The sequence below is a fragment of the Tamandua tetradactyla genome, chromosome 14 (genome assembly GCF_023851605.1).
Source record: "Tamandua tetradactyla isolate mTamTet1 chromosome 14, mTamTet1.pri, whole genome shotgun sequence".
NCBI classification, from domain to species: Eukaryota; Metazoa; Chordata; class Mammalia; order Pilosa; family Myrmecophagidae; genus Tamandua; species Tamandua tetradactyla.
This window is the reverse complement of record NC_135340.1, coordinates 84,825,518-84,840,805: the sequence shown is the minus strand read 5'-3', so window position 1 is coordinate 84,840,805 and position 15,288 is coordinate 84,825,518. Positions and strand designations below refer to the sequence as shown.

The following is a 15,288-nucleotide window of genomic DNA, read 5'->3' as shown; positions in this document are numbered from 1 at the left end:
TCCAATGAGATTAAAGACACCTATCCTATTTCATAGGGTTATTGTGAGTTCAAAATCAAACTGCAGTAATAGAATGAGTGAAGGCACTTTATAAACTATAACTTATTATTAGTAATTGAGAAATAAAAAAGTGAACTTGCTAATATTGACACAGTATTCAGCACAGCACTTTCTATCTTCTAAGAAGAAATGTTTCAGTGTGTAAAAATACAAAATTAATTATGTATACTGGACGCCAGGACAGAAAGCTAGCAGATGATGCCCTTCCACCTGAGAAAGAAACTGTGAATTTCATCAGCCTTCTTGAACCAAGGTATCTTTTCCCGGATGCCTTAGATTGGACATTTCTATAGACTTGTTTTAATTGGGACATTTTCTCGGCCTTAGAACTGTAAACTAGCAACTTTTTAAATTCTCCTTTTTAAAAGCCATTCTGTTCCTGGTATATTGCCTTCCGGCAGCTAGCAAACTAGAATATGTATAAAAAGGACAAAGTGTTGCACTCAAACTGAATGCATCAGCAACAGTTATAAAACGTGTTTTATGCTGGCATTCCTTGCATAATCTGTTACATGTAGTAATTGCAGCAATAATCAATAAGCTAACTGAGTAAAAGATTAATCAGTTTTATGAATGCTAATAGAATCTCCTGTATCAGTCTGAGATTAGTTTCAAAGTCCCTCTGAGATGCTCTTAAAAATCCTTAAACAATTTTCATACTGATCTGACAAAGTTTAGCATGGTTTTCCAAAAATCTAATTAATTTGAAACAGAGGGTCAGATTCAACAAGGGGATAGCAAGTACAATTTTTGGCTCTGTTTTGTTTGCAAGTTTATCAGTCTTCCTATTTGTTATGAACCTAATTCTAATTCTAACAGCACAATTCAATCAATAATTACAACCTGTTTTTCTTCATGGAAATCTGCCATATAAAAATTTGAGTTTCAACGAACATAGTTTAATTTTAAAAGGCAACAGTTCTCTATTAAAAGAGAGAGAGGAGAGAGAGGCAGAGGCAGAGAAACAACCATCATTTACTGAATACCTACTGTATGTCAGGCTCAGTAGCATGTTTTTACATTTATTCATTTAGTTTCTCACAACCTTACTCTAGGAGCATCATCACCCCTATTTCACAGACAAAGCAAATGGTTTATCAGTGAACAAAGAAAAATATTCCTTTCATTGTAGTCCATGCACTCAGAGCATACAATGAATGTTAAGTATTTAAGAGTCAAAAGGAAGGTGGTCTCACATTTCGCATACCTCAAAACACTCAACCTGAATAAACCAGGCCATTGGATGAATGTTTCAACTCACACCCAGTGAGGTTTAGGCCTTCAGATATTTCAGTCCTTGGGGATACATGGGAAGTACAAAAACACCTGATCTGGACCCCTTTTCACATTCTTCAGCGACGCCCCTGGTTACTGTCCTACCTCTCTACCCACTGCACTCAAGTTTCCTGTACATGGCTCTTTCCCCATCCCTCCTTTAAATACTGGTGTTCCGCATGGTTTTTCATCAACCTTCTCTTCTCATTTTATGCTTTCCTTAAGTTACTTCAGTCACTTCAAAGGTTTCAATTACCAGAGGAGTCATAGAGACTAATTAGGAGCTGATGAATCAGAAATCTTTATTTCCAGCCCAGATTTCTCTCCTAAGAATCAGAACATATTCATTTGGCTATCTAGGGGCCCCTGACATTCAGCAGGTCCATAATTGAATTCCCTGCCTCTCTCATCCCTCTCTCATACCTATTTCCCAACACCAGGGTTCACTATCTCAGAGAGTGGCATCACCATGAACCAGGTTCTCAAACCAGAAGTATGAAAGTAACCCAGATGACCTCTCTTTCTTTCCCCACATTCAACCAATCATCAGGTCTTATTAATTCTGCATTCTCTACACTTCTCAAATCTCTACTTCTCACCAACTCCATATGCCCCACCATGGTTCGGATCATCATCATTTTCAACAGGAATAGCTGTAGTTTCCCCACTTCAAGCCTTTTTTTCCCCAAAGCCACTCTCTAGATTATAGCCAAAGATGAAATCTGACCATGTCACTCCCCTGCTCCCTCAAGAAAAGGACTTCCAATATCTAACTCACCTCCTTCCCAACCTCATCCCATACTCCTTGTGTCTATATTCCTCCCAGACTGAATCACCTGCAGCTCCTCCTGGCAGCACCAGGCATTCGCCACCTCTGAGCCTTTAAGCCCACTGTCCTCTCTGCCCAATAACCCCTTCCCATTTTCTTATCCTAGTTAATCCACCTAGATACCACTCCTTCAGGAAGACTTCCCAGTTGCCAATAGGCTAAATTAGGTGCTCCTTCTTTGTGCTCACAGAGCATCTGGTGTCTAAGTATGTTACAACACTTATCACACTGCCTAGTCATTAAGAGTTTTCTTGTCCTCTCACACTGAACTCTGTTTTTTCCTGACTGGACCATAAGCTCCTTGAGGTCATGAACCGTATCTTCACTGCACCCTCACCACCTAGCATAGTGCATGGCCAGATAGTTGCTATTCAATACATATTTGCTGTACGAAAGACTGGCTGTAAGTATACTGAGCAAATCAATGAGTAAAGCTCAGGTCCCAGCTCTGCGTTTACTAGCTAAATCATGCAATTGTATCCTCAGCTACAAAAACAGGAAAAATACATGCCTTGCACACCTTATAAAGGTGTTAGGATGACCAAAATCAAGGAGATGGTATATGGAAAGCTTCTTGTAAAATACTTGAAAAAATCTTGAAATATAACACAATGCTATGAGTCTCCCATCCAGACAACAGTAAAGAGAAGAAAAATGTTCACAAAAATGGGATATGAAAAGAAAAAAAGAGAAACACAAACAAAAAAATCAAATAAAAATGGGATGATATGAAATCACTAAATAAGATCCCTAAAAATTTTGGACCAAGACAGAGGGAGAGTTCAACTAACTGATTTACTGAGGCTGACCCAGCATCCCCTCCCCTTCCTTCAATCACTGCAAACAAAATAGTAAAAGGAGATTGTGAGGAACATTGTTCCCATTCTCGAGGCTCTTCAAAGGCTCTTCAAAGGCAAAGACGACACATCCTGTACATCTTATTATCATCTATGATGGACGCATTAACCTAGGGGCTATATGGGCCTTAGGAGATCCTCGAAGCCTTTGAAATGTTAATGTGAAATGCTATTCGCATGTGAACTTTCTGGGAAAAAAAAGATACACAGCTTTTCCCTGATTTTCAAAAGGCTTGTATCCCCCAAAACATAAGAAACCCGTCTTATGTCTAGTGCTGTGCCTTACACATAATAGGTGCTCCAAAAATGTTTAAAAGAAGGAGCCAAGGAGGGACTAAATCAGAGACGGTAACGACTCTCATTCTAACTTGCTGAGTGGCAAGTCTTATATAAAGGACAAGCCTAGTTTATTCATTATTCTTCCTTACATTTATAAGAGGATGGTTTCCTAAATCTCTTCCTCAGCAATTCTTCTAACAGACAACATAATTGGGGCAATATTTCAATGTATAAGAAACATGCATGCTGTTTTTTTCCTACTAATGATAAAATTTTCAAATTCTTCTTTTGTCAATACTGTAAGCATACCCCGTTATATGTGGCTGAGTCAATAACTACAGCAATAATCAATAAACTAACAACTGTTTGCAGTCCACAGTGAATTTATTAGTTTTCTCAGTGAAGAATCCAGCCACCTTAACTCTGTTGGATGACTACAACTTCAATTACAATACTACATGGATATGTCATCAGTTATACCTTCTTTCAACAATTTCTTATACTTTGCATTATAGGCTTTTCCTCTGGGATGCTGACCTTTCATGATGCACAGAACTGTCTTAGTATCAAAACCAACAGATGAAGCCAATCTATTTTGAATGCCAAATTAATAGTTACATTTACTTACCTGGCTTCAGGTCTCCCCATCCCTGATAACTCACTGTCCAAGCTATGAGGTGTCTACAACAAGCACACGCTCTTCCTTCAATTATTGTAGACCAAATGTCTACAAACAGCCATGGATTGAACAGATGAAGAGAAAAGAAAATCAGAATGAAGTCTTCCAGTGAAAAGGCCAATAGGAAACAATTCTGGAGCCTGTTTACAAGCTAAGGATATTGGATAGATGTATAAGACAGCAAGTTGGCTAGGTTTAATGATAACACTTTGTTTTGGTTAGTAAAGCCATAAGGGTCTTAAGGAAGCACCAGATGGTCTTAACAGAGGTTTGGGCAGTCAACAGCAGAAGAAATTCAACTTGTTAAGTTTACAGTAATGTGCCTTGCAGAGGGAGTTTAAACTTGTATTCAGTGATGGGTCAAAACTTATAGGATCCTCTCAGGTAAAGCCTTCAGAGTCATCACCATGGGTAGCTTGGGGTAGTGCTTACCCAGACCTTTCACCCAGGCTGCAGCAATTCTGCTCTACTTCTAAAGCAGGAGAAATTTAAATAGTGGCTTCAGGACTCTGTCACTTAAACAAAACAGAACCATAAGGCCATGCAAACAGCAGGCCAAATGGGGCATTATTCCATTATAAATAGACCATTTTATTTAGCTATTTCTGATAGTACTTTGATAAAGATTTGGCCTTCTGTTCAAATGCTATTTAAAAATAAATAAATACACTGTGAAAAATAAAGAACATAACATAGAGAGAAATTACTTGTTTTCAACTACCTCAGTTTATACCTTTTTTAACACATTGTATTTCTTATATTGATAACTTACTGAATTCCTCTCATTTTAATACATTACAACAAATTTATATCAGACTTAGAAAATACCCCTCTTGTTTCCAGTAAACGCGGCCCTGAAAGCAGAGATGTTCATCAGGGGCTGACAACAAGGGCCTAACACCTCTGTCGGGCCCCAGAACAATCCCAGTGCTAGATGTCCATGGTTTCTTCCCAGTCCATGACAATTTGAAAAGAAATTCCTAGCCACAGACCCAAATGGGCTGACCAATGTACCACATGGGTCTGTCCCCATAGGTTGTGCTGAGCCTTCCACTGAGATGGAAGCTGAACTGGGAGCAGAGCCACATTAATGACAAAATAGTCATGGTTCGAAGCCCCTGGTTTGGAGGTCCCCAGTGTGCCTGTTGCTCCCTGGCCACAGCCTGCTTGTATTCCTCTTTGTGTTTGCTTCCATGAGCCACACAATGAACCCCTTGTTCCAAAGCTAATATGAACATGCTTCTGCTCCTATCAAACATGCTCCAAGATATTTCACAACAGGGGCTAAATAAGGGGCATCCAAATATTCCAGAGAAGGGATTGAAATAATCTGCCTCTGGAAAGGTTTTATTCTCTGACTAAGGTGAGAAAACAAAACAAAACAAAACCTTTCCAGCATGGAACACATCATTATTTGAGTAAATAGATCAAATAATTAATTTCTTACACAATTCATTCATTTCTTTCAGTTTCCCTTTCCCACTCTTTTTGCCATTTCCCCTCTCAGAAGAATACACTGTATTATAAGTTACCTAGATGAATTCCATTAATCTAGGGAACTGACCAAACATTGAGGGCTGAGCTGATTTTGCCACTTGCAAAGTAAGCAAAGTAGGATGTACTTAATTTGGAACATATTTTAAAGCACCAAGTGAAAAATGAGCTTCCAAACTCTTTGTGCTTTAAAGAAAACTTCCTAATAGCAAAGGCCCTGGGGCAGTTGAATGTTCAGCTCCTAAATGGGCAACAAATTTAGTGGTTAAACTCAGCCCTGTAGGTAAAGACACAAATTTCAAAACTTCAAAAGTCCCGAGTATATTTTATACTCCTGTTCAAACTCAGATACACTGACACTTAGTAAACAGCATCAATTTTTATTATCAGGAAAAAAATTGTATTTGCAAAGCTTCCTCAACAGAACTTCAGTAGATGCCAAAAACAAAAAACAAAACAAAAACCTACCAGGAATGAAGCCACCGGGAATCAAGAGATCTAAGTCTGTCTCATGTGACCTCTTACTGAATCTGGTCTCATTGGGTGTCAATTTCCTTATCTTTAAAACAAAAGAGTTAGACCAGATGAACTCGAAGAGTTACCTCCAACTCTACTTGAGTAATTATGATTTCAAAGGCAATCTTCAAGTAATAAATACTGGGATAAAGTTAATCATAACCCAATATACAAGGTGCTCCAGAAGTTAAAAACTATTTTCCCACATTTTCTACATTTAACAAAATACATAGACTATGTCAAATATACCAAAGGGAATACTTACACTCCTCTAAAACACAAAGTCTCTGCCATAATGGAAGGCATTCCAGTAAAACTCACCCCATACTCTTCTGGCAATGGAGAATAATGGTATAAAGGGAAAATGGGCAAGATGAAAAAAATTATTCTTGGTAATGCTGTGCTTCACTCATACAAGCCCTTCAGTACTGAGAGAACCAGGTGTAATAAATCCTTTACAAGATACAAGGATTTCGCAGAAACAAACATGAATCCATTAACAAAAGCAAGATGTACTGCTAAGTTTCTTAAAGAAAGGTCATTAGAAAACAGAGATTAACATTAAAATAGTCACTTCCTAGAATTAAACTTCAATGATAGATGAGGTTTATGATGAACTAATAAACAAGGGCCAGTTTTGTTGGTTAATGCTGGAAAGAAATGAAGCAGCACTACTAGACAATAAATGCAAAAAGATGGGAGAAGAAAAGCAGCACACTATTTTTAAACTTTCTAGAAAATGAAACAATTTTTTTAAACTACATTAAAGGAATATTTAGCAGGATCCTTTAAATAATTAGCAGTGATCAGGTATTTAGCTTTCAGAATATGTAGATCGTGTATATATATTTTTTCCAATAAAACATTTCAAATTCTAATTAAAAAATACTTTATGGAGGAATTAAAAAGATACAATAGTGTCAGAGGAAAAGCCATGATCCCAGAAGTGAAATATTCTAACATAACTTACAAGAAACTATGCTATAAAAACAGATTGTTGATTAACACAAACTCATAACAAAACGCAGAAAGCCATCACATTGGTGCTGTAATAACACTTAGCTGCGGAATTCTTTCAATACATTAAATATCTCCTTGGAGACCAAATTACTTTACATTTTCTTAAAAGACAATTTATTATAGCTTTGTTTTCTTCTCATTATCTCTTAAAAATATATCTAATGAAGAAAAGAATACAACTTCTAAATAACTTAAATAAAGTGGTACTAATGTGTGTCAACAGACTTTAGTTTAATATGTTGGTTATTATTTAACAGCATATAACAACCTATTGTCAAGACAAATCCTTACCGTAATACAATATTCCATGTGTCGCATGTATCTAAAACCACTATATGCTATTATTATGGCACACACAAAATTAATAGCCTAAGGCTGGTAGCTATTTAAATAATTGATAAGTTTTCAATTAAAAAGGCAACACAAATACAGGTCAAATACAAAAATCTATTTAAATTACTGATAAAAACTTAGACTTGTGTTGGCCCAAAGCCAGAAAATGCTAGCATTCAGGAGGAAAAAAAGGTAATTCTGCAACAAAAATGTTATTCTTATGCAGAGATCTGGGCTGTTTATTCACTTTACCTTTGTAATCAATGCAAAACAATGATCAAAAGATTTACAGTAAGATTGCCTCTAGTTGTAAATTCCCTCATATTGCTTTTAAAGAAATACAAAGGTGACCACAAAATTATTACTGCATTCCACATGAAAAACTCAGCTGCTTTTTAAAAACAGTAAATATTTGGTCATCTCTCAGTATATTCCCTAGGCCACCACACAATATTCTATGACCAAAGTTTTCCAGAGCCAAAATGAACTGAAAAAACAAAGACCAGTGTAAGTTTTTAATAACAGGCTGGTAACCATCAGGACTATCAATCAAAATCTATTGTGAGATTAGTCCAAACGGTGCTCATTTTGCAAAACTGTAACCCAATCAAATTCCAACAAGAAGAAACAGAAAGATCAAAATAACGATCAACTGGTTGTGCTTCCGAGGAAAGACTCCTCTATCCTTTATTTTTCAAATGTTTATTCAGAGCCTGACTCTATATAAACATAAGGTATGTGATGGTAAGGGCTACTGCAAGAGACAGGAGGAAAAACAAATCACATCAAAGTTTTAAATGACTTTACTTGTCACTTCCCTCAGGGGTATTCTCATTCTAAAATAATTTACCCAAACATTCAGAATCAGAAGAGTGAAGATCTGCCTTAAGGAGGTTAAAATCCTTTAGGGTCTCAGATTTTCATCTATATATGATGAATGAATTAAATGAAAAGGCCTGGATCTGATTAATCAGTAGTAGCCAAACCACAATCCATGCACTGGTGCCAATATTAAAAAGTTTTTACCATCCACAGAAAATTAAGGGAAAAAATAATGTAGTAAGTTTTACACAAAACTAAATTTATACTCACCTTAAAGAAATAGCCTTTTCTCTTTTGAGATTATACCCTGCCCACTGTTTTAATTTTTAAATGAGTCCCACTATTTTTTAAATGAAATGCTAGTGACAGTAAGTCATGTTTATTAGCTTAATACCTTTAATAATGTTTTTAATTTGGCAAAATGAAAAGTTGCCATACCTATGTCTGTCCCTCAATCTTAAAAATGAAAAACCGATTGGTACAGGAAATCCAAATATCTAGGATCAATGAGCTAAATGATCTCTCTTCAAACTAAGACACCTTGTAAACTTAAGTGTAAGGACAATTATATGACTCTAATATTTTCCTATAACAAAAAATAATTAAGAACTGAATTTGAGAAAATAAATCAAAAGGAATATACACTACAGATATCTAAACTAAGGTATTAAATAAACACAAACCATTCAGAATATAATAATATTGGTAATAGAGAAGACCCTGATAATAATCTGCAAGGAGGGACAGGGGAAACAGTGTAAAACAGTAAGTAAGCACAAGCTTTGGCATAAGGAGGAGCTGAACTTAAATTCCATATTTACATTCGTATTAACTCTAAAACTGTGGGCAAGTCTCTTAACCATAGCTCCCTCACCTAAAAATTGGAGATGATAATATCTACCTCACAGATTGGTTACTAAAAGTAAACAAAATGAAATGTCAAGCATCTAGTACATAGTAGGTGCTTAAAAATGGAAATGATTATAATCACAATGATCATACATAGCAATGTTTCTCATAAAGCACAATTTGTCAGATTTCTCCAAAAGCATATTATCAAAGGCACACCTTTGTGTGCGGTCATGTCAGATACATAATGAAAAGACACTGACATCACTTCGCTGAAATGGACACTCTAAAAAAACAAATTTGTGTATGTGTTTGTCAAAATAAGCACATCATATTCTCAGGAGAGTTAGCCAATCTATCAATACTAATTAATACTGGAGTTTTAGGCAGACATTCCTACTCTGCCTTTCAAGGCACTGATAAGCCCAGCTTTAAATTCTCAGTACACAAAGACTCCCACATAAGTTAATGGGAAGTCAATGGGAAATTGACTTTTCTTACTCTGTGCTAGTTGGGAATGCAGCGCTCTGTTAATCATGCCATCCTTCTTGTTCTCTTTTCCTCCTACCCTAAATTAAAACTATTGGTAGAAACCCATACAGATATTTTACAGTTTTCATTACAATGAAACAATATCCTGGCTTAAGCTGAAGTCAATCAAAGACCTACAATTTAACTGTTGGCTAAGATTAGAGCCTCAATGAAAAGCACCGGTCCTGATTCCATCATTTCCATGCTAATACCACTTTGCATTTGTATAGAACTTCTAACTTTTCAAAGGGCTTTCACATCTATTATCCCATTTGATCATTTCAATGACCCTGTGCAGTAGAAAGGACAAGTATTATTACCCACAACTGACAGATGAGGCAACTGCCACACAGAAAGGTTAAGTGATTTGCCTAAGGCCAAGAAGCCAGAGAAGAGCCATGGTCTCCTGACTTCCAGTCCAGTGATCTTTCCATCAGTCCACTAGAGAGGGTTTTGCAAGCAGATTACAAGCAGATTACAAACTCAGATATAATAAAGCAAAGGAAAAAATAAAAAAATAAATATAAAAAATAAAACAAAAAGAGAGGAAAGCTCAAATCAGAGCTCAAGGAGTTATGTCTCTACATAGTTGAATTTTTCAAGCTTATTATTAAAGTTTTAGAAAAGCTTTAAATTTAGAAAACAAGCTTAAATTTAGAAAAGCTCTTGTATATTATTTCTAGCCAGTTAATGAAAAATTTCAGTGAAATTTGAAACACAAAAGAAAAGTAATTTCAGGATATATTCAGATCACTTTGATTCAGTGAGTTAACCTTTAGTTCATGAGTGGGGGGTGGGGGATTGTGCAGGGGAAATAAAATAACCCAGAGTACATCTTTAAATCGTGTATCCATATTAAGCCTGCAGCTACATTATAACTATAGCATGTTTGGAAAGGTGAAAGAGATCTCTGGTTGAAAGCAGATTTTGAAAAATTTTTAGAGCCCAGGGGTTCATTTTTAATGAGCCGTTACTTTAAGTACTGCATAAAAAATACAGGAAATTGATAGTCCATTTAGTCTGGACCTAATACAAGTCATTAAGATACATTATTCTTAATGTGCATGATATGATCAGTAAGCATACAAGTCCTTTGAAAAAAAAATGCCCTCAATTTTTACGTAAGGAAATCTTTGAAAATTCTTTATATTTTATAGAAAAACATTGTGGTAACTGTGATTTAGCATTCATATCCCCATGGGACAAAATCCTCAATGACAATAACATTTAAAAAAATAGTCCTCATTTGTAATATACTTACATATGACAGCATTGCCTTCATTTCTTCGTCACTTCTCACTGTAATTCTATCACCATCTTCGTCTTCATCTGTTTAAAAAGCAACATAACACAACTGGTATGATTTGCATTTTTTTAATATAAAAAAACTATACCAGGTGGGAGCATAATATAATTGGTTTTTTATAACTTTGTACCCAAGCCTTCAACACCATATTTTTGGGGGATGTTGAGGTTATTGGTTTGTCTGTCTCATTTTGTTTTCGTTCTGAATATGATCAGAATCTCAATAAAGAACTAAAACTTTATGTTACGGACAGCTGAAAATTAAAATATTGCTCGTATCATTCATGAAATGTACCTAGGTAGCATACATATAACTGGAGCATGACTAAACAAGTTTGGTTTGGAGAATTTTAAAAAGTGAAGAGAGACCAGTTTTGTTCTACTATCGGCACTTTTCATCTCCCAAACAGCGCCTATCCTTCCATTTCTCCATTCTTTCTCTCTCCCAGGCAATCCCAAATGTCAAGACAGCATGATTAAAATGACTTAATTTTTTTAACTCTACTTTTCACAAGGCACCATGATTTGTGTTTCATATGCAGTACCTCATTTGAAACTTCACAATAATTCTATAATGTAGACATTATTATTATTTTTTTACAGATGAAGAACTTGGGGCCTAGGTTAAGGTTAACTTGCAAAGTAATTCCAACACAGATCTCCCCATATCCCATTCTATCAAGTAGCTCTATCTTTCTCTTTCTGAAAAGTTTCATTCGTATGGGGTACTACAGTAAGCGTTAAATGGCAATTTTTGCTATTTAAAATAATTAATAGTCTTAAACCTAGAAGATAACAAGACTCGATAAAACACACATCCAGAACATGTATGTATTGAATAACTTTATTACCAAAGTAGTCACCTCAAGAAATAAGTACTTATTTCAATGATGCTTCTCTTAAAGTATTTTTTTTAATATTTCTTCAAAAACTGTGTTCAGAACCTGAGGACAGACCACATGAGACAATCAGATCTCATTTTTAACCCAAAATGGAATTGGCAGACTGATCACATGCCCACACCATTTGCCAAGCAGGACTCAAAATCACTTTTGGCTATTTTTAAATATTTAGTTAGCTACTTTCACCCTTTTAAAGATAAAGATTTGTCAATAGTGCAAACAGTTCATGTGGTAGACTCTAAACGCACAGGTGAAAGAAAAATATCAAAACCTTTGAGTGATGGCAGCATAAGTGAAAGAAGTACACAGCCTCCCAAAGTGACAACCTGAAAGGGGTATGCTCTCATTTGGCTGCCTTGGCTCTAGTGCATTTATTAAACAATCTTTTTGGGGGTCACTCTTGAGCATGGGATTACTGACTTGTTGAGACAGGATCCCACTGATCCCAGGCCTGGATAACCAGACAAAATTCTCATGAAGAAAATAAGCCTGCATGACACACTCCGGGCCCTCTTACTGAGAACACAGGCGGAGTCCTGCTCAGCACACGGATCTTCCCCACCACACTCGGCAGGGCCACCCTCCCTCCCAGCCATAGCTCTGAAGGGATCGTCCTGCTCTGTGACCACGCCCGGAGAACTCTAAGAGAGGGTTGGGGCACTCTATTTCAGAGTAAAACGCTACTTCCTTTTTCTCCTCAACAGCCAAAGGGATCTGACAGCAAAATGGAAATATGCACTCAGGCTAGACTCGCTCAGTGGCCAATCCAGCTGCTCTCACCAAGGTTCTGTTTCCAAAAAATTTGCTCCTGGATCCTTGTTTACTCCAGCAAAGCTCCCCAACTCCGTATCAAGTCACACTGCAAAAACAGCTAGGTATTGTTCCAGTAGCCTTGTTTCTTGAAGATGACTGTATAATGATAAAGCTTTCACAATGTGACTGTGTGATTGTGAAAAAAAAAATAGCTAGGGCAATCAAGTCACTACTGGAACTAAACTACCAAGAGTTACCGATTTTCAGTACAAAAGGCACACATTGGTCACTTTCAGAAATAAAGAAGGCAATTTCCTGAAGAATATTATCTACTTAAAGGACTATATGTGTCTAGCGAGCTTTCTTTTTTCTTTTCTTTTTAGATATAGACTCTCTAGGGCCACATAGGGGGAGAAGGCAAAGTCATTCTAGTTTTAGAATCAGAAGAAAGGCATTTTTCATAGGTTCTAGAAACTTATGTTTTCAAGTCTAAATCAAAATGCAGGAGACAGGGTGCATGGGTGGTTCAGTGGTAGAATGCTCACCTTACATGTGGGAGACCAGGGTTTGATTCCTGGACCACGCCCCACCCCCCCCCCAAAAAAAACATGCAGGAGACAGAAGGGAAAAAACATAAACTTTAAGGAGATATATTGCTACATAATACCACACATGAAAGCATTTATATTTCTGTTTTAAAAACAAGTCAAATTCTCTGTATTTGGGCAAAAATAATTTGTTGATGAAGTTCTGAACTCTATAAAAAGCAACTTTCAGCAAAATGCAAGTTTTTTGTAAATCTCATTTCTGCACCAGAGCTAGGAACTGCTTATAGTCAAATTTCAATACACATAAAACTTCAATAAGGTATTATTCATATAGGATAGATTTCAGAAAGATCATTTAAATCATAGTCTCTCTAAATCAGAAACCAAAAAAAAAAAGTTCTCAAAGCCAGAATTGTAGTCTAATTGAAACCAAAGATTCTGGAAGTTTAGAATTTTATGAAATCTCTAAAGGATTATTTTAGGAAAAAACTGTGAGGGACCCAAGTTAACAGAAAATTTCTTATATAGCAGTTCCATAAAAAGCAGCTATGAAATACTACAAGCCATGTGTTTTAAACGGACAGAAAATTGAGGCTTTTTGATGTCAACAAAGTGGTAAAGTGTTGGAGACGTCCTGTAAGAGCTGACTCCAGGAGAAAGATTCTAGATAAGCTGAAAGAGGAATTATAATAAAGTCAGGGGATAAAATCAGTTTTGCAAGACACAGTCATTAACAGAGCTTATGGATTAATATATCTAATTTTATGTAGGTCCATGCTTTCTTTACAAATCGCTCTTTGAGGGACTATCTGGTTCACTCTTTAATATTTGTACTTAGCCATCTTACTGAAGACTTTTTACTCTTGTCAAAGAGAAGACTGAGTTGGAGAAGTACACTTATGAGTACAAAATTGAGGGTACTGGCCAAAAAGCAAGCTCTCTCTGACCCCCTGATGGCAACCCAACAGTGAACAATTAGTCTTAACATTCAAATATAGTTTTCTCTAAAGACAATGAATGGCCGGTATGAGAATTTAGTGGAGGATAAGAAAGTAGAAAGCAATTTAGTATGATAAAAATGTAACACACTTTTCTGAATAAAAAGTTGGGCAAAGAACATGTAGCAAGGAATCTGGCGAGGTGCCTATCAAACTGGATTAGCTATAAAAATTACACTCCCTGGAACTAAAAACATAAAAATTTACTAAAATGGCACAAAGAGTTCCAAAGGTATACATACATTGGTGAAGAACAGAAAGTAGTGGTACTAAACCGAAAGACGTAGGAAAAAAAATACTTTGATCTCTTTTTGTCTTATACAGGGATGTTCTTTGCCATCTGATCAAAAAAGCGTTACTGGATATAACCAAGAAGAAGGGAGAGAATAGATCTGATACACTGATTCAGAATGAGAATTCCAGGCTTCTCTAGTTGCCTGAAGCATAGTAATATGATTTTCCAGCACATTAGGGAAGCAGAAGTAGAACCAGAAAGTCTATGTACTGGCTGGATTTTGTTAATGTCACTTAAAATGGAGGGAAAATTCCTAGCAAGATACCAACTAGACTGCAGCAGATGGTAAACAAATATTATGAAGCAATCTTCACAAAATCTGCAGTGTGTCACAAGTACACAAAATGGCAAGTTTAGAAAAAGAGAATCGTAACAGGCCATATGTTGTTAGTGATTTTATGTGAAGACACAGGCAATCCAAAACAGAAACCAAGAGGACGAATATAAAGGCTCAAGAGAGGAGAAGAGGCAGCCCCAGGTAAGGGGCAGTCAGAATGGCAAGCAGAGTGGACTAAAGCCTATGGAGTAAACAGACAAAAGGCCGACGCTGGAAGCTGTCAGACAAACAGTGCTCACCACAGTGACAGGGGATCAAATGGGCTTTTGAGAGCAACAATTTACCTTCTACAAAGAACAACAAAAAGTTAAGGCAATCTATTATATGTCATTTGCCACACTCCTTCAGTGCCGGGTGGGAGTCAATTAGAACTACAGCAAAGGCATTTTTCGAAGGCAACAGGAAAGAAATGAAAACATAATTAATTGTAGGTGTTAGAAAGACATCAACAGGAAATTACCAGAAAAGTTGTCAAGTTTAGAACCCTTCTAGGTGTGGAGTCTGGCAATGTGCACAGGACTAAAGGCCACAACTCCTATGGTCAAATCTTTATACTCATGAATTTTAATTTAATTTTCACCTCCTACTTTCTGATTCTTTCTTGAC

At 36.4% G+C, this 15,288-nt stretch overlaps 1 protein-coding gene across 11 annotated transcripts in view; it reads right to left on the bottom strand.

The window, feature by feature from the left end:
- Positions 1-15,288, bottom strand: part of MAP2K5 (mitogen-activated protein kinase kinase 5) — a 318,144-nt gene that overhangs the window by 286,792 nt on the left and 16,064 nt on the right. For all 11 annotated transcript variants that reach the window (XM_077128319.1, XM_077128315.1, XM_077128316.1 and 8 more), the window contains one exon: positions 10,806-10,873. In XM_077128319.1, coding sequence (XP_076984434.1) covers positions 10,806-10,873 — 68 coding nt within the window. The remainder of the gene's footprint in view (positions 1-10,805; positions 10,874-15,288) is intronic.